General features: G+C 57.1%; 1 protein-coding gene across 2 annotated transcripts in view; it reads left to right on the top strand.

Moving 5' to 3' along the window:
• Positions 1-12,970, top strand: part of MTCL2 (microtubule crosslinking factor 2) — a 30,704-nt gene extending 17,734 nt beyond the window's left edge. Inside the window, exons 6-16 of one of the 2 annotated variants that reach the window (XM_064674265.1) lie at positions 383-502; positions 664-789; positions 1,109-1,339; positions 1,517-1,624; positions 2,209-2,376; positions 3,382-3,633; positions 3,730-3,801; positions 4,189-4,259; positions 4,498-5,947; positions 6,043-6,184; positions 7,212-12,970. In XM_064674265.1, the coding sequence (XP_064530335.1) occupies positions 383-502; positions 664-789; positions 1,109-1,339; positions 1,517-1,624; positions 2,209-2,376; positions 3,382-3,633; positions 3,730-3,801; positions 4,189-4,259; positions 4,498-5,947; positions 6,043-6,184; positions 7,212-7,240 (2,769 nt within the window). In that variant the 3' untranslated portion in view covers positions 7,241-12,970. The remainder of the gene's footprint in view (positions 1-382; positions 503-663; positions 790-1,108; positions 1,340-1,516; positions 1,625-2,208; positions 2,377-3,381; positions 3,634-3,729; positions 3,802-4,188; positions 4,260-4,497; positions 5,948-6,042; positions 6,185-7,211) is intronic. The other variant, XM_064674266.1, reaches the window with a different exon arrangement.
• The last annotated feature ends 6,701 nt before the right edge of the window (positions 12,971-19,671 follow it).

Consider the following 19,671-nt stretch of genomic DNA (forward strand, 5'->3'; position numbering starts at 1 on the left):
GGTTGGGGCTGCGGGCACAGCCCCTTTTCTGGAGCACACTCCCTTGTTCAGAGTCCTATTTTTCTGCATGTGGTCCTACCAGTCCCGGGTCCCAGTCTCCCCCAGTCACTGCATGGCACCGTAACTGGTGTTTGCACATTTTTTCCCTCTTTCTCTCTTTCTTCCCCTTTCCCCAAACAATCCAGGCCACGTGTCTCCTCATCCTGTGTTTCCTTTTGGTTTCCGCATTGTCTCCCGCCATGGTGATGAAGCTCCTTCTCCTCCTCATCCTTTTTGTCGTCTTGTAGTTCTTTACTGTTTCGGAGACCCATTGTTTTGTTTTCTGGCTTTTTTTTCTTCCCGCTCTTTTGGTTTGTTCTCATTAACTTGCCCACGCATGCAGCAGCCTGATTTTAGGGACGCCGACCCTTTCCGCATCCCCCACGCCAAGGACACGGACCCCACACATCCCCGGAGCTACAAAACCTGCCGGCCTGAGGAGAACGACTCCTACGCCACCGAGGTATGACACGGGCAGGGAGCCACGTCCCTGGGCCAGCAGGGCTGTGGGACAGGGGTGACAGCTGGGCACCGGGGAAGCTGCAGAGCCCTGCTGGGGAGGGACACGGGGAGGTGCAGCCAGACACAGCCCACCATCCCCGTGGTCTCTCCGGGCTGTTGCAGATGAAGGAGCTGCAGCTGGTGCTGTCAGAGGCCAACGAGAGCCTGCGGGGGCTGCAGGAGCAGCTCTCGCAGGAGAGGCAGCTGAGGAAGGACGAGGTGGACAACTTCTCACAGAAGATCTGCCAGGTGAGTAGGCAGCAGCCTGTCCCCACACCCGTGGCTGTGTCACCTCCAGCCCAATGACCCACTCGGAGACCTGGGTGTCACCTGGGAGCGCACACAGCGTGTCCCACCTTCAAGGGACACAGACTGAGCTCACTCCTCTCACATGGGTGTGCAGCCATGCAGAGCTTCCCCCGTGGCACTGCCTTGATGGCTCTGGTGTCCCCAGTGCACTGCCAGGGCATTGCAGGTCCCCCAGAATAGGGATATGGGGCTGACACCAGGCTCAGCCCAGACCCTGGGGTGGAGACACCACCCCAGGTGCCCACACATCTCTCCACAGCTGAAGGAGGACCACCAGAAAGCGCTGCTGCGGCGGGAGTTTGAGCTGCAGAGCCTGAACCTGCAGAGGCGGCTGGAGCAGAAGTTCTGGAGCCAGGAGAAGAATCTGCTGGTGCAGGAGTCACAGCAGTTCAGGCAGAGCTTCCTTCTGCTCTTCATGAAGCTCAAGTGGTTCCTCAAGCGCTGGCGCCAGGGCAAGATGGTGCACAGTGAGGGCGAGGACTTTTTGGAGGTACAGTGGGCTGAGGGGCTCCCACCTCAGCTGCCTTGGAGGGGGGAACACGCTGTTGGTCCTCCCCAGGGCTGTCCCTTGTGCCTACACGTCCCACCCAGGGCTGTTTGGGTGTCCCCTGTCCCTGGCCGTGGGCTGTGGGTCCCCTCCTCAGCCCAGCCGTGGTGTCTCCCACAGGTGAACAGCATGAAGGAGCTGTACCTGCTGCTGGAGGAGGAGGAGCTCGCCCCACAGCAACAGGCAGACAACAAGATGTGTGCTGGGGACACCTGGACCCCCAACACAGTGAGTGGGGTCCCCACAAGCCCAGGGGTGGATCGGGGCAGGATCAGCCCCTGCTGTGGCTGTGGTCTTGCAGTGCCATATGTGAGGTTCATCCTGTGCAGACTAGAGCCCAGGGGCTGAGCTCCCTTATCCTGCTTTGATGGGGATGCAAAGGGGCCACCACTGAGGGCATGAGCGTGCAGGGAGGGAGTGTGGGGACCAGGACCCTGGGGACCTGGGAGCAGCTCCTCTCACCCCTTGGGGAAACCTTGCAGAGCCCCAGGAATCACAGCACTCCAGGCTGGGGCAGGGAGGAGGGGATTTCTGCAGGGTGACGTTGCTTTGCCCTCGAGGAGCCGCTGGTGCCAGTGAGTGTTTGCTGTGGGCTCTTGCTGACACAGCTGCTGCCAAGTGACACGGGGTGGTGGTTCCTCTCGGGGTGCATGGCTGGGTGGGGATGCTCAGTGCAGACACATCACCCCCAGGGGTGGTTCCTGCCTTGGGAGCAGGGCTGGGATACAGAGAGGGCAGCTTCCATGGAGTCCCACCCCCTTGGGTACCCTCTGGGTCCCAGCTCCCTGTGCTCACCCCTGCTCCCTTGGCAGCCCAACGAGTGCATCAAGACTCTGGCCGACATGAAGGTGACCCTGAAGGAGCTGTGCACGGAGCTGCGGGAGGAGCGGCGCGGGGCCAGCGAGCTGCAGCAGCAGTTCACCAAGGCCAAGGCTGCCTGGGAGATGGAGCGCGCCGAGCTCAAGTGCCACATTGCCCAGGTGGGAGCCCTGGGCACCCCGCGGGCTGGCAGAGCCCCCTCCTTGCCTGGTTGGGGGCTGGGGGGCTGCCTGTGCCCCGTGCCAAGCACTGGCTGTTGGGCAGGGCTGGGAGCAGGGTGGCACTGTGGGAATCTTAATTAGCAGCCGCTCAGGCAGGCAAGTTTCTATAGCAACGGGGCTGGCATGGAAATCTGACTGTGGAGCAGCAGAGGATGCTCTTTATTCCTCTGCTGGGTTTGTATGGGGGGTGGGATGGGACAGGGGCTCAGCATCCCTGCCCAGGACAGGCATCTGAGGGTGGCATCACAGCCCTCCTCTCCTCTCCCGAGGTACAGTGCAGGTGGGGGCTCTGCATCCCTGTGGATGCTGCAAAAGGAATGCATGGCTGTGGTGGGGGCAGGAGGTGGAGGGAGGGCAGCCTGGGCTCCTGCCTGCAGTCAGTCCCGTTGGTCCCCCAGCCCTGCCCTCCCAGTGATGAGGGGTTTCCACTCCATCACACTCTGTTGCCAGCAGCCCACAGCTGTACGTCAGCTCTGCTCCCTAGAGCAGGTGCCAGTGCTTTCCAGGCAGGATATCTCCAGGCAGAGCTCAGCGGTGGTCCCCAAGTCCCCACTCCCCCTCAAAAGAGAGCAGAGCTGCCGTGGTGGCAGCACCCCAGTGGCAGCAGCATCCTCAGGGTCTGCTCTGCCAGCCCTGCAGGCGATGCTGCCCCTCTCCAGGAGCCAGGTCCCCCATGGAGGAGTGTGGGCAGAGCACAGCCAGGCAGGCAGGACGTTCAGCCTGTGTCCCACTGGGTGACCATCTGCCAGGCCAGCTGGCACAACGTGGCTGCAAGCCAGGGCTGGCCATGGTGCCCACAGCCTTGGGGACACGCTTGCTGACCGAGCTGGCAGCATGGGACCAGCACTGGGGAGCGGGATGCCCGCAGCCTTGCCCCTCTGCTGGAGGTGTCCAGCACCACTCTGGAGCCACGGGTCCCCCACAGCCACCAATGTGTCCCTGCAGCTGGAGTCAAAGGCAGGCAAAGGGATCGCAGAGCGAGCGCTGCCGGACTGGAAGGTGGCACTGAAGAGGGAGCGTGAGGAGCACCAGCATCTCTTGGCAGAGTCCTACAGCGCCGTCATGGACCTCACCAAGCAGCTGCAGATCAGTGAGAAGAACTGGAACCAGGAGAAGGTGGAGCTGCTGGCTCGCTTCAAGGAGGAGCAGCAGCAGGCAGAGCAGCAAGCAAAGGACCTGCAGAACAAACTCAACCAGGTATGATGTCCCCCGTCCTGAATGTGTCCTCCAGCCTCTGCCATTTGCCCAGAGGGGCACATATTGCAGCTGTTGAATAACTGTCACATTCTCCAGTTGCAGAAAGGATCCAACCCGTGGGCATTGAAGCACTCGGAAATGGAGAAGCACGGCAGCAACTGGAAAGAGGTGGGTAAGAGAAGGTGGAGGACTCTCAGGGTGCTCGTTGGGCTCAGGTCTATGCTAAGGGTTAGGTGGGAGGTTGTGTTTACCCCAGTTAACACCCTCTTAAACAGCAAATGATGCTGCAAATGGGGGCATCAGGAATTGGGAAGAATGAGAGGGTGGAGGGCATAGCTGAACCCCAAGAGCTTCCATGGGGTTATAAAAAGCTGATTTAAAATAGGTGTGGATGCAGTGAGCCCCATGCAAGCCTGGGAATGGGATGCTGGGCCTGGGAGTGTGTGGGAAGCTGGTGGTGCTGGAGGGGAGCAGGATGCAGCCCGTGCTCCAGCCCGTCTCTGTGCTTTGGTCCTGTGCTGGCTGACCCCGGAGCTTTCTCCTGTGTCCTCCTAGGCTCTCAATGAGAAAATCACAGACAAGGAGACAATCTCTGAAACAGAAGCCAAGGGAACCAACCTCAAAAGGTGAGTGTGCTGGTGCCTGCATGGTCTCCAGGGCACGGAGAAGGCCCCTAGGCTTGACATCCCTGACAATCAGGGAGAGATGCAGCCATGGTCCAGGGTAGTCCTGGAGGCCAAGGGCTCCCCATGAAGAGTAGGACTGGGTGCCCAAGAAGGTCCCATTGTGGTGGGAGCAGCGTGCCTTCAACTGTCCCCCAGCCTGCTGCCCTGTCCCCTTTTGATCCCAATCCTCTCCCCACAGGACCAAGTCAGTTTCCTCCATGTCAGAGTTCGAAAGCTTGCTCGACTGTTCTCCCTACCTCCCTGGAAAGACCGTGCCAGGGCTGGGTGACCATGCCCGGGGCAAAAAATCATCCTCAGCCACCCAGCTGCTGCCCAATGGGATCCGGGACAGTGCCAGTGTTCCTCCCTCCAACTGTACATATGTGAATATTGAACAACCCGCCCCCGACAGCCTGGCCAAGGAGAAGCTGGACGTATCCTCCTGGGACTACTCTCGGGCAAGCAGCCTCTCCGGGCACGACCCAGCCCACAAACAAATACAGAGGAGCTACACGGCGCCCGACAAGACCGGGATCCGCATCTACTACAGCCCGCCGGTGGTGCGGCGGCTGGAGGCGCCTCTGGTGCACAACAAGGAGGGCAAGATCATGATCGAACCCGGGTTCTTGTTCACCATGGCCAAGCCAAAGGAGCCGGAGGAGTCGGCCAGCACCGAGGGCACCTACAGCCAGTGGCTGTGCAACTTCTCCAAGCAGCAGCGGGAGCTGCTGGACGGCGGCACGGTGGAGGGCGCGGTGCCGCCGGTGCCGCGCTTCCCGCCGGCGCTGCACGACCTGGAGATCTCGGGCAACATGAGCGACGACATGAAGGAGATCACCAACTGCGTGCGGCAGGCCATCCGCTCCAGCTCCCTCGAGAGGAAGGTGAAAAGCACCTCCAGCCAGACGGTGGGGCTGGCCCACGTGGGGACACAGACCATCCAGACGGTGAGCGTCGGCCTCCAGACCGACCTCCCGCGCGGCGCCGGCGTGCACAGCAAGAGCTGGTCCCCGCGCAGCTCCTCCCTCGTGTCCGTGCGCAGCAAGCAGATCTCCTCCTCCCTGGATAAGGTCCACTCCAGGATCGAGCGGCCGTGCTGCTCCCCAAAATACGGCTCTCCGAAGCTCCAGAGGAGGTCTTCCTCCAAGCTGGACGCCTCCAAGGACAGGAGCCTGTGGAACTTGCACCAGGGTAAGCAGAATGGCTCCGCCTGGGCCCGCTCCACCACCACCCGCGACAGCCCCGTCCTCAGCAACATCAACGACGGCTTGTCCAGCTTGTTCAGCGTGGTGGAGCACGCGGGCAGCACCGAGTCCATCTGGAAGCCGGGCTGCCCTGAGAGCAGCCGGGCCAAGCCTGAAGCACCCAAGTATGGCCTTGTGCAGGAGTTCTTCAGGAATGTCTGCGGGCGGGCACAGAGCCCCACCACCCCCCAGGAGAAGAAGGAGGCCGCTGGGGAGGAGGGCAGCAAGAGAGCCGAGCACCCCAGCGCCGTCACCCACCACCCAGCTGAAAACATCTCCCGCGTCCTGAACAAAAAGGTCCTCAAGCAGAGCAGCTGCGAGGACCCCAAGCCCTCGTCCCCCGGGCAGGGCAGTAAGGACACAGCCCTGCGGGACCCCGACCTCATCTCGGCCTTAGCCAGCGAGGTAACGAGGCACGGTGCCCCCCGGGGTGTCCCGCCGTGGCGGGGGTCGGGATGCCCGGCCCCTCTAACCCCGCTGTGCCCTGTCTATTTTTGCAGGACACGGCGTGTGACTGCAGCTCCCAGTCCCTCACCTCCTGCTTCGCCCGGCCGTCCCGCTCCGCCGTCCGCCACTCCCCCTCCAAGTGCAAACTGCACCCCGCGGACCCCCCCAGGGCGGAGGAGAAGCCGGGGGCCTCGAGTGAGTGAGGACGGGGGGCCGGGGGACGCAGCTATCCAGTGCCTGCTATCCAGAGTCCTGCCAGAAGAGCGCCCGCGCTGACGCCCGCGGGGGCCCCTCTCGGAGGCGGCGCGGGCGCATCTGTCTCCTAAACGTCCCCTCGCCCCCGGCGGGGACGCTTACGAAGCAGATGTGGGGCCGGAGGCTGCCGGTAGCCCTGGGGGGCGTGGGGACATCCCGGCCAGGGGGGTCACTTCACCTCCCGCTGCCGGCACTGGGGGGTCCTCACCGGTGCCCACCGCCCCGGGAATGTCAGCTGAGACCCCGCCATGCCGAGGGCTCGCCGGGCCCTGAGAAGGGGAGAGCAGCCGGGGGAGGCTGCTCGTGTGGACAGGGAGGGCTGGGGGGAAGCGTGGCCGTGTGGAAGCGCTGGCTGGAGGTGCGGTGGCCCTGCGGACGGAGGGTGTTGGCTCCGGTGCTGCCCGCCCTGCCCGGGCTCCAGCTCATCCTGCCAGCCCCGACTGCGGTGCTGGCTCTGGTGCTGCCAGCGCCGCCCGCCCTGCCCGGGCTCCAGCTCATCCCGCCGCCCCGATTGCGGGCGGTTGCATCAGCCGCACGTGCTTCCCCGGGCAGGAAGGAGGAGGGAGGGAGGCTCCCTGCGGTCACCCGGGCTGCGCCGGCTGGGGGGCCCTCCGTGGCCATCCTTCTGCTCTGGGGGTGCTGCTGAGGCCCTTTGCTGCTGGGAAAGGTCCTGGTGGTCCCCGGGGCTCCCCCAGCTGCAGGGATGGGGTCGCTGGGTGCACAGCGTGGGGAGAGGCAGTGTGTGCCTCTGTGTGTGTGTGTGTGCACATCCCCTGCGCCCGAGGGGCCACGGCCGTGGTGCCCCTGCCTTGCACCCACCTCCTTGCTTGGGGCCACTTGCAGTTATTTCTCCTCCAAGTGCTGAATATACATATTTCTCTTTTTTTTTTTTTTTCTCTTTTCTTGTTTTGTTGTTTGTTTGTTTTTTTTTTCCCCTCCACTTCTGGCTCTGGCCAACTCCGGACAGCCTGCAATGTAAAACCAAGTGCATTTTAAAAATACCGAAATGAGCTACATTGGAGAGGCACCAATTGGATTAAGAGATTGTGGGTTGGGAGGCTGCAGCGTGGCCCGTGGTCTGCGCTGCACATCCTTCTGTCACCACCAGAAAAAGCCTTACCCGAGGAGGGAGGGGGCAGCAGCCACAGCCCCCACGGCAGTGCAGAGCTCCTGGGGCTGGGGGGCTGTGACCCAGCCCCACACAGAGCAGCGTTGGTTCTTCTGTGCAGCTCCAGGAGAGAGCAGAGATTTCTGAGGCAGCTGCCTGACCTATTTTCAAGCTGCCTGTCAGGGGCCAGGCAGGGATTCACCCAGATGGAGCTGCCTGCAGGTGCCTGTGGATCCTGGGGCTCTGTGCATTTCTCTAGGGCTGTGTACACTGCTCCAAGGGCTCCATGCACTGTTCCAAGGGGCTGTGTACCCTGCTCCAGGGGCTCTGTGTGCTGCTTCAAGGGCTCTGCATTGCTCCGGAGCTCTGTACACTGTTCCAGGAGCTCCATGCACTGCTCTAAGGGCTCTGCATTGCTCTGGGCCTCTGTACACTGTTCCAGGAGCTCCATGCACTGCTCTAAGGGCTCTGCATTGCTCTGGGCCTCTGTACACTGCTTGTGGGGCTCCATACACTGCTCCAAGAGCTCTGTGTGTTGCTCTGGGGCCGTGTACGCTGCTCCAAGGGCTTTGTAGACTGCCCCAGGACCTCTGTACGCTGCTCCAAGGGCTCTGTGCATTGCTCTGGGGGTGTTTACACTGCTCCCAGGGCCTCTGCACATTGTCATCCTGCAGTTCCACTTACAAACTGCTCGTGCTGCCGAGGCTGCTGCCCTCTCCCGTCCAGCCCAGCCGCTCTCTGCCCGCAGCAGCAGCAGCAGCAGGGCTGCATCACTGCCACGTCGCAGCCTCCGTCAGCACCTCCGCGACGGCCACTCACTGCCTGTGTCTCCAGACACAAACCAGCATCAGCCAGGGCTCCTCAGGCCCAGCACCGATGGCCTTTTGCTCCTGGCCCCACAGGGACCCTCGTCACGCGGGTGGGGGACGCACAGGGCAGGTGCCACCCACCCTCACCAGCAGCCGGGGCCGGGCGCTGTCCCTGCCTTGCCAGGGAGCAGTCGGGTCTCTGTCCCACAGCACTGCCACGGGCGATCTCCTGCTGTACATAGATCCTTTCGGGGTGGTTTTTAGCATTTTCATTGATAAATTGGGGTTTTGGTTTTGTTTGGTTTTGGTTTTGGTTTGGTTTTTTTTTTTTTTTAAAGACTCCTCTACTTTTGGAATGTGGTTTCTCATTTTTACAACTGCCTTTTAATTATTTGTAATATTGGTCGGTTCTGTCTTACTCTGTAAATAGCAGTGCTGGGCATTTCCCAGGGAGGCTGAGCCGAGGCTGGCAAGGGATTTGTCGGGAAAATTTGAGGTGTGGAGGTGGCTGATTCTACCCCAGCCCCTGCATGGACTCTGCCCTGTCCTCCCCATATGCCAGTGCCCAACCTGGGGTGAAGCCCGAGGTGTTTTGGGCAAAGCCACGCTTGCCCCTGCCCTGTCCTCCTGCCTCCTCTCACCAGCCCATGCCAAGGTCGCATGAAGGGCACCTTGTGCTCCGATGACAGGCTCCCTGCCCACCCTGTCCTGCACCCCTGTATCATGCCTGCTTGTTGTGTGATGAATAAAGGTCCTGCAACCCCTCACCCACACCCTTGGTGCTGCCTTCCCGTGCTGGGGGGGGAACCATGCTGCAGAGGGAGATGTGGGGTGATGCATCCTGTCCCTCTGTCCCCACCATCCTGCCTGATGCCCAGCCCACACACGGTGTCTCAGCCTCTCCTCACCCACCCCTCTCTCCCTGACACCATCCCCGTGTGCTGACCCCACCTGTGCCACAGCACCAGGGCTTCTTGTTACCCACCTGTGGGTGGGTCCTCCATGGCCTCACTGACAGTGCTGTCACCCCACACCAGGCTCCTCTCAGCTTTGCATTGTTTGTGTGGTGCTGCTGTTTCTCATGTCCCGTCCCAGCCTGCCCAGCTCACCCCAGCCTGCACACACCCCCCACAGCCCCTTTCCCATCACTGCCCGTGGCTTCTTGTCCTTGTGCCCCTCGGTTGGACTCCATGAGCTCAGAGGTCTTTTCCAACCTTCATGATTTTGTGATTCTCTGATCACCTGCAGGTCCCAGCCTCGTCCAAGGCTCACTCCATTAAACTGTCCCTCCCTGAGGTCTTTCAACACCCACCGTGACCCACCTCTCTTTCTTTTGCTCCTCCATCATCTTTCATGTCCTATCCCTTTTGTCCCTGCCCTTTCATCCCTGCTCTTTGATCCCTTATGTCCCATCCCTCTTTATTCCACTCTTTCATCACCCACCTAACCCAGCCCAGCCCTCCTTCCTGTCATCCTCCATCACCCTCCACCCCATTCCTCCTTCCTGTGCTCCATCACCTACCACATCCCATCCCTTCTCCTGTGTGCCTCCTTTTATGTCCCACCCGTCCTTCTGCTGCTCCTCCATTGTCCACCCATCCCTCCTTCCTGTGCTGTCACCCAGTGTGTCCCATCCCGCCCTGCCACCCTCCTCCATCACCCACCAGGTCCCATCTTTCCTTTCTGTGCTCCTCCATCAGCCACCATGTCCTGTCCCTCCTTCCTGCTCTCCTGCATCCTCCATCATGTCCTATCCCTTCTTGTGCTCCAGTCACTTGTGACCTCCTATCCCTCCACATCCCACCTCTCCTTCCACATGTTCCAGAGTGTGCTATCAGCTGTGTCCCATCCCTCCCTGCCATGCTATGCTCTTCCATTACCCACCATGTGCCCTCCCACTCTCCCTGCATCCTACACTACATCTTCTCCCTCCTTGTTCTTCTCCACCACCCACCATCTCCGACCCCTGCTTCCTGTGCTCCTCCGTTGCCCTCCATATCCACCTTCCAGTCTTCCTGTCACATTTGCATCCCATCCCTCTCACCTGCTCCTCCTTCATTCACCACACCCCATTTCTTGTTATCCTCATTCACCTCCATCATCTCCTCATGTCCTCTCTTCCTTCTTCACCTCCACCCTGTGCTATCCATCCTCATCCTGCTTTGCCTCCAGCTTTCCATATTCATGTCAACATCTCACCATCTCTTCTTCAGCTCCCACCATCAGTCTTCTACATCTTACCATCATCTTGTCCCTGCTTATCCTCCATTAGCTCCCACCTCCACCCCATGTTCAACTTCTTCCACTCTTCATCTTCTCCACACCTTTCTTCATTCTCTTCTATCTCTTCCTATCTCCTCACTCAACTTCCTCCACTTCCCCATCCCAAAATCCACCCTCACCCCCCACCATTTCCCCATCCCCTCAACTGCGTCACCCAAATTTGCCTTCTCCTCCTCCACCCTCACATTTCCAATCCCCCCTTGTGCTATTTTCCACCATCTCCTCATCCATCCTACTCCACTGCCCTCCAGTCTTTATCTTCTTCTATCCCTTAGATGTCCCTTCATCACTCCTGTCATTTTCATCCATATCCCAGTCTCCTCATCCTTTCTGTTCTCCATCTCCTCTCCCTCCTTTTCCTCCACCACCTGCCATATGTCCAGTCTCTTCATCCTCCCCAGCCTCTCTTTTCTTCTTCTTTGTCCTTTCTACCATCTCCCATACCTTCTCCCTCATCCTCCATCTCATACTTCTTATTCCTCCACCTCAATCTCTCTGAGTCTCTCCTTCCTGTGACCCTCCACCTCCCAATGTCCTTTTTCCTGCTGTTTCACCTCTTGGCCTGTCCCTTTCATACTTTACCTCTGGCTATCTCACCATTCCTTGTCATTTGCCTCCACAGCCTCCATTTCTTCTCATGCTCCTCCACCTCCCCCTATCTTCCCATCCCTCCTTATCCCCTAAGTGTCCTGCCTACCTCACAGATTTCCCCTCCACCCCCTCCCTATTCCTTCCTTAGCTCACAGCTTCCTCTCTCACTGTCCTTTCGTTCTCCTTTATCTCCCACTCCATCCTTACCTCCAATTTTCTCCCAGCCTGGCTTCTCCCATTTGTCCTCTTCTCCATCCTCCCTGCACTCTTTTACTCCCAGCACATCTGACTGCAGCTGCAATTTTCTGCTTCCCTTCCTCCTTCCCCTGTCTTGTATCCCATTCCTTCCTGACCCGGGAAGGCCACCACCAGCTCAGCCACCCCTGATGCAAGCAGGAAGGGCCCTTCCTGACATCAGGAAACACTTCTCCCTAGGGCTAGTGAAGCTGGACCTGGTCACTGGGGAAAGGGGAGGATCTCTGCCGTTGGAAGGTTTCAGTTACTCAGCTAGATAAAGTCACCACTGCCCTGATTTAGCATTAGCAATAACTATCTTGGAACATGGAGCTCGACCAGATTCCCCTGGGATCCCTTCGTGCACGCACGTCTTTGGGAGACTTCCCCAAGCAGTGAAGGATTTCCAACAGGGACAAGACATGGCTTTGAATGCATCACTTGGGATGCTGCAGGACATGAGGAACTATCCCTGCTACTTGCAGTGGCTCCATGGTGCTCAAGCAGGACCATCCCATGGTGCTCAAGCAGGACCATCCCATGGTGCTCTAGCAGGACCATTCCAATACTAAAGGAGGACCATCCCACACTGCTGAAGCAGGACCATCCCATGCTGCCTGAGCAGCACCATCCCACACTGCTCAAGTTAGCCACCTTGTGCATCTTGAGCAGGATCACCAGCCTGCTTGAGCAGGACCATCCCACCTTGCTTGAGCAGGAATACCCCAGCAGGACCATTCCATGCTGTTCTAGCAGGACCACCCTAATGCTGCTCCAGCAGAACCATCATTCTCATTGAGCAGGACCATCCCACACTGCTTGAGCAGCAGCACCCTGTGCTGCTTGAGCAGGACCTATCCAGGCTGCTTGAGCAGGCTCATCCAATGTGGTGGAGCAGAACCTTCCCATGTTGCCCAAACAGGACCACCCCATGTCATTTGAGCAGAACCATTCCAGGCTGTTCAAGTAGAACTATCCCAAGGCTGCTTGAGCACCATGGGCCAGGCCGAAGTGGCTTCCTAAAAGACTGCCAGCTCCCAGGCCAGTGAGCTATCCCTGAGATGTTCCCTCAGACCCTAGAGCCAGGGATCCTTGCGTCATCTTTGGTTTCCTTCCCTCGGGTTGGTCCATGCAGAGCCATGGCCATCCCCTTCCAATGGCCTTGTGGCTGCTCTAGGGCACAGGGCTGCTGGCACTGCTGCCCAGGGAAGGACAGGTCTCCTCTCCATCCCAAGGAGCCCCATACCCTGAGGGGCCTGCACGCAGGGCCTCTTCAGAGCGTCCCATGTCACTCACGCACAAGGGCCAACCAGCCTTGCTTCTCTGCAGACTTTGCCTTCCAATGTTGGAGGCTCTCAGCCATCCCATGGAGGGCACCCTGCCCTTCCCAAGGGGCTGTGTCTGAGGGACTGTCCCACTGCAATACAGGCAGGGACAGGGCAGCCAGTGTCTTGATGGGGTGGGGGTGACATTCCTGCCCAAATGCCTTCTTGGCTGGGAAATCTGGGGGAGGGAATTTGCTACCTGTGTTAGGAACTAGCTGAACTTACGTGTCTCCCCAAGCTGGATTTCTTACTCCAAATATTCAAACCGTTGTATATTGTACTGGGATTTTTACATTGAATTATTGTAGAAAACAAAAAATTTAAACCAAGTCTGTTAAAAAATAAACATTAAAAATCTCTATGAAAAAAAAATAAATGTGAGCTTGTCTCCAAGTTGTCTCCTTACAAATGTGTCAGAGCAGGGAAGTGTCCCCAGCAGTGGCTTTCCTGCATGAGACCACACCACCCTCTGGTGTCAGCACTGACCTCAGCTCCGTGCTGGCCCTGCTCCAGACGTGTCCCTGTGCTCCCAGCTCTGCCTGGCTGGGATCCTTGCAGATCCTTGCACCTTGCATCCTTGCACCACCCCAAATCCTGCTCCCAGCACACGGACATGGTGCGGGGCAGGACATGGCCAGGCCAGAAGGAAGCAAAGTAAGAGCAGAGCAGACCCTCTTTGTTGGGTGCTGTCCCCGTCCCTCACAGTCCCACCAAGCACTGGTGCAGTCCTGCTGCCTCCCAGGCTGTCTGGAATGTGGGATGTGCTCCTGTGTCCACATGTTCCCATCCCGGGCCTTCATGTCCAAGTGGGGTGGTGGGTGTGGGGCTGGGCAACAGCTTCAGGCATCCCTGTGCAGGTAGGTGATGGCTTTCTTGCTGTTGGGTGCTGGAGAACCATCTGATACAGCTCAGCTTCTGCCTGCTCCAGGCTCTGGGCAGGGCAGAAGCAGGTGGTGCCAGGGGACAGCGTGGGGACACATGTGCCCAGTGCCAATGGCTGGGCTGAGACCTGGCTGCAGGGAATTCATGCCTGGATCCTGCATCCCTGGCACTGCAGCTGACACTGCTGGCAGCTCAGACCCTGCACCGCTGCCACCACAGCCCCCACACTGGTGTCACCTCAGACCCCACATCACTGGCACTGCAGACCCCACTGAGTGCCCTGCATTGCTGGCACTGGGGGCCCTGCATGGTTGGCAACTCATCATCCGAGGGCACAGCCACTGCCACCTGCCTGCCCACGGGCCTGTGCCACCTAGGCAGGACATGGCTGCTCCATGGGCCACAGTCCCTGAGCTCCCCAGAGCTCCAACTGTGCCCTACTGCTCAATAAACCGTGGACAAAGGGAGGCAGCCACATTTCTGGGTGTGCAGGGACACTGATGCCTGGGGGAAGCTCATAGGAGGAAGCTGGTTATTAAACCCAACCTCCTCTACGTGCTGCTGCTGAAGGCATCACCTCTCCTGAGCCCAGTTTCTCTTCCTCCATCAAATCTCTTACCGACCTGGCCCCCTCTTCAGAATGAAAATAGCAGCAGCTGGCAGAGCCCAAGTAAACAAATGAGCCACTGTGAGAGAAGAGAGCATCTTTATAAGTTAATTAGCCCCATCGAAGAGACAGACAGACATTTTCTTGTGGATAGATCGCTCAAGAAGCTCAGGCAAACAGCACTAACATGTCTCCTGGGTTTGATTTATAAGCCTGATTGCGTTACTAGCTCATCTCCATATAAAATGATTATGAATATATTGTCTGTACTCTGCAGAGGGCTAAATTACCAGGCTCTGATATTTATCAGCTACTCTTTGAATCTTAAGCAGCCTGAAATTCAGAGGTCTCTCTCTCTCTCCCAGTGACAGCAGAGGTAGAAAGGAAACAGCTCAGGCTTGATGCTTGTGTTCAGCACAACCTGGGTCGTTTTAACATCCTGATTAATACCCCAATATCCCCAATGCTGGAGCAGGAGGCTGGAGGGAGGGAGGCAGCTTGAGCCCAAGGGCTGTGGAGCCTGTGTGTGCTGGAACCCAGAGCCAAGCCTATGGTACTGAGCAGTTACATTTACAAACAAAGGAGCTGATAACTCCCAGCAGGACTGAAGGGCTGTTATCACGGTGCTGATTAAAATTTCCTCTGCAGCCAGCCGACGGAGGAGGAGTGCCATCAGTGGGGAGACAGTGCAACACGGTGCTTAACCCTGTGCTGATTCATTCAGCATAAATGAAGGGCTGCCCAGCCTGGCCAGGTGGTGAAAATTAGCCCAGAAAACCCCAGAAGGAAGATCCACAGCCTGATCACACCCTCCCACTCCATCTGTGCCTCCCACTCCATCTCACCCCTGCTCTGCAGGTCCCAGGAGCTTTTGCTCGTGTCGCTTGTGATTCCTTCCAGATCCTTTGCTCTTTTGTTCTGCTCAATTCTCTGCCTTTGCCTATGGTTAAAGAAAACTTTCCCACTGCAGGATATTCTGATAAAGCCTCTCACTGCCTGTGGCACGTCCATGCAAGGCATAAGCTCGTTTATGTGCTGTGACATGTTCACCAAGGATAAGGTCCACGCTAAAAAGATGCTTTCTCTGATTACCATCACCAAGATGCTGAAACTGCATAGCCAGACCCTGGTCCAGGCTGTCCTGTTCAGGAGATGGTCTGGGATGAGTGGGCAGGCAGTAGGAGAGCAGGTGGTTTGCTGTCCTTCTCCTCCACACAAGGACGGGAGCCTCAGCCATCACACTGACCTTGGTGTTGCTCTCACACCTCTGTGCCTTCCTGGGTTGCATCCTTCCTGCTCTGTTGCCTCCTGCACACCCAGATTTTGGCAAGGAAGAAAAGACATTCGACTGCAGAATGAGCAGAGGAGCAAAAGAGCCCCAGAATGAGCAGAGGGGCAGAAGAGCCCCTTCCAGATGTTTCACTCAGAGCTGGTCCCAAAAGCAGCTGACAGTGACAGCACCCCAGAGCTGACCCCAACCATCTCCTACACAGAGCCCATCCCAGGCAAACTGAATGCCCTCCCATGGGAGGGCTATCCCACAGCACACCTGGGACGTGTCTCAGCAGGATCCCTGTGGTGGCAGAGATGGTGAGAAGTGTGGAGAGACCCTTGGAGACGCTTTGGCAGCACGTCCTCGGCAGGCATGGAGGCTTTAACCACTTGTAACTCTCATGTATTTTCGAGGGGAAGGGAGTTTGGATCAAGTGCTCAGGGGGAGAAAGGTCTGCTTGTTTCAAGCTACCAACCTGGCTGATATGCTCAGTGATTTGCATGAATCCTTTGCATGTGTAATTCCCATACATTTATTGGCAACAAGGCCAGTCAGAAGGCAATGCCCAGTTGGGGCCCCAGGTAAGTCAGCTGCTCTACTGGAGCAGTGCTTTGCCCAAATTAACTCAAGTTTCCCATGTGATGCTGCCTCATGCTCACCCTACTGGGATCAGAAGGTCTGAGATGCACGGACCATTTCACACTTTCCAGTTTCTTTCCCCCATCCCCAGCACTTCCAGGACTGAGGTCTTTCATATCAGGGAAGGTGCAGTGAAGAGTCCCACCATGGCCAATGAACTGCTGCAGATGCTGCACTGAAAGGCTGTTTCCAGAGCATCCAAGCAAGACTCCACATATCCTGGCCAGTATCTTTTTTTTGACCCTCTGAGTCTCTACAAGAGACCTTAATATGCGTTAACATGTACCCTTTATGTACTTTTATTTCTTCACAGGAAGAGGAAATAAAGGGCCCAAAATGCATCTGGTTTTCCTGGGCTGCCTGGTGAGTCAGAACAGCTGGGAGTCAAGCTCAGAGCAAACCCTGCAGCATCCAAGCCCACCACACACCAGCTTTCAGGGCAGGAGCCCATCTGGATGCAAGATGCCCTGGAGGGGAGGGAGCTGGACCAGCAAGGCATGGACATGCAGCAGGAGACCTTTCTCTAGAGCCCATAAAATCACAAAGGGAAGCCTGGACATGTGTTCAAGGCCAGGCTGGACAGAGCTTGGAACAACCTGGTCTAGTGGAAGATGTTGGAAGAACAAGATGGTCTTTAAGGTCCCTTCCAACCCAAACCATTCCATAATTCTATGATTCTATGGTATTTCAGCTGTGGAACACTGAAATGAAAGTGTGTTTGTGCCATGGGGGATCTGACTGATGGTACCAACTCTGCAGTTCGCAGCCCTGTACACTTGGTGCTTGGAGAGCTACTGGAAGAGGAGAGAGCTTGGGAAAATGCCTCTGGGAGGCTATTTGGAATTTTCTGCTTTGCAGGTGCTTTCTGAGAGGAGATGCACCCTCTCCCCATCAGGCAGCTTCCTGGGCCCCAGCTGTGGGCAGCTGCAACACAACCACAAAATTCCCTGGCTGCAGCAGCCATACTGGACAATGCTGGATGAGGGACAGCTGTAGGGCTGGTGGGACATGGTGCTGTCCTGGCCTCATGGCTTGGAATATGCTGCACACAGAGGCAACAGTTGCTGGAGAGAAATCATGCTGTCACTGAGCCTGGTGGAGAATTTCAGCTGGATAAATCAGTGAAAGCAAAAGAGAAGCAGAGGGTGCCTCCCAGATCTGCAAACCACCTCTTCACTGGCCCTGGGACAGTCCCATGATGGGGAGAGTGACAAAGCCCTTTCCCAGCAGTGGGGTGAACAACAGACCTGGCACGTAGGGGGACAAGGGTTTGTTAGAAAGCTGCTGGGCCCTGCTGGCAAATGCCAAATCCCTGAAACAGAGGCTGCTAAAACTAAAGGTTGGCAACTCGTAACAGAAAATTTTCAACTTTAGGTGGCTTCTCAAGGCCTTTAGTGTTGGGTTAGTGTTTAAAAGTGTTGTGTTTGTCCTGCTTCTCAGGAGAGGAGCAATGTGATTTCCAGTTGGTTTGTTAAATGATGTGCCATCTGTACCCTGAAACTCATGGGGCTGTGTCCAGACTGTCAATCCAAAGGCAGTGTTGGAGCAGTGCAATTCCCATAGCTCCTGGGGAGCTTCAAAAATACCCATGTCAGAGAGCCCAGGCCGTGTAGCCAAAATCACTTTTTCTTAGGAAAACCTCTTTTTTGTAATAGGGAACTTGGAAGTAATGAAAATGCTGGCTGGAGGAGGTAAATACCTTGCAGGGTTTGGCTGTGTTTGTACTGTGTCCAATGGGTAAGCCTGGGCTCGGAGACTGGTGATCCCAGGCTGAAACTCCAACAAGGAATATGCTAAAATTGGGCATTTGGATGGATACGTGTGGACTTGTGTTGGAGACTTCACCTTCAGGTGATTTTTTTTTTTGTTACTAACAATGAAATCGATAATGTGAGGCCACAATGCAGCTTTCCAGAGCAGGGATTTGATGCCACAGGGCTGAGGAAGCTTTGTTACAGTGCTGCAGTGTGATGTGAGGGTGGCTGACCCATTTGGGGTGTAAAGCCTGCTGAGGTCATGTTGGAGGGGTGTAGAGAGTATCTCTGGAGTGATACTGTCCACAGGGTACAGCCCATCTGTACATCACCTGAACTACTCCTGGGTTTCACCTTGGAGGAAACCAGCTGTGTCCTCCTAAATGGAGTCACAGAAGAATCTCTGCCCCCAAGCAGTGTGGGCAAGGCAGCAGACTGAGCCCAGAGCAGGGAGCTGCAGGATAAACATGTCCTTCAAAACTGGGGAGCATCCTTACTGGAAAATACACACCACCACTGCTGCTTTTGTCTGTAGAACTGTTTCTGGCCTGTTTGCTGATGAGAACACTGAAGAGCAGACAGTGCTGACCAGTCCACAAGTTTGCAACTCCTCCCATGTACAGCAAGGCAATGCTCACAGGGAGTGCACTAAACCATGGAATACACCAAGGATCCTGATGTAGGCTGTACCTGCTTGCTGACACCAGACCACTGGAATACTGTGCCAAGTTCAAGTTTATGGACTTTTATGTCTTGGGTGTTCCTTGGCCCCAACCCAAACCACCATAAAATTCCCTGACTCCAAGGCAAGTGGCTCCCTGGGCACAGCAGTGATTTGCTCCAAGGGGTGATATTCCCCAGTGCAGGAGTGGAATTTGAGGTTTTGGCAGCCTGGCTAGGAAATACCACCTTGGCTGGCAATGCCATGGGGGCAGTCTGGCTGAACTCAGGGAATGTTAAGGACTGGGATGACAATGGACTGGCTGCAGGAGGTACAACCACAGGTGACTCCTGTCTCCAAGGGCAGACTCATGGAATCACACTAATCTCTGGGAGACACCAGGTCCAGCCCCCTGCTCCAATGGGACTGGTTGCTCAGGGACTTCTCTGGTTGAATTTTGTCTGTGTCTGAGGACTGAGACCCTGCTGCCACTCTGAGCCCCTTGATTAAAAGGGGCTGCCTTCTTGATTAAAAATTTGTTTAATTTCTCACTAACTGCACAAAGTCTGTACAATTTTTGCAGGGGGAAGGTGCTCAGTAAACTGCCACGGCTTACTGTGCTCACCCAGCTCAGTGGTGGCGAAGTGGAGGGTCATGAATCCAAAGGAAGGTTGTTTTCTGCAGAGGGACCAGGCACAGGGTGTGACCATGGCCTCTGGCGTGTGTTGGGGCTATGAAGGAGGATCTCTGATGGAGCTCTGGGTTGCTCCCCTGTGCCTGGCAAAGTGCCAGGGACTGGCACTGAGGGGACTCAGCTCCTGGGGGACATTGCTGATGAGGGAGATGTGGCTGATAAGCTCTGCTTATGGGGACACAGTGCTGGCATAGGGGCTGATGGTGGGGGGCCATGGGCTGACAGGGGACACTAATGATAAGGGGGAGACACCTCTAACGGAGGGGACATGGCTCTGAGGGGACACCACCAACATAGGGACACCACTGATGGAGGGGCACGGCTGACAGGAGGAGGCAGCAGTGACAGAGGGGACAGGCCTGACAGGGGGAGACACCACTAATGAGGATGATGGGTGTGACGTGGCTGATAGGGGGACACAATGACAAAGGGGACACTGCTGATAGGGGGTCACCACCGATGGGGGGGACATGGCTGACAGGGGGTCACCACTGACAGAAGGGACATGGCTGGCAGGGGGTCACCACTGACAGAAGGGACATGGCTGGCAGGGGGTCACCACTGGCA

This window comes from Pseudopipra pipra, chromosome 17 (genome assembly GCF_036250125.1).
Source record: "Pseudopipra pipra isolate bDixPip1 chromosome 17, bDixPip1.hap1, whole genome shotgun sequence".
NCBI lineage: Eukaryota > Metazoa > Chordata > Aves > Passeriformes > Pipridae > Pseudopipra > Pseudopipra pipra.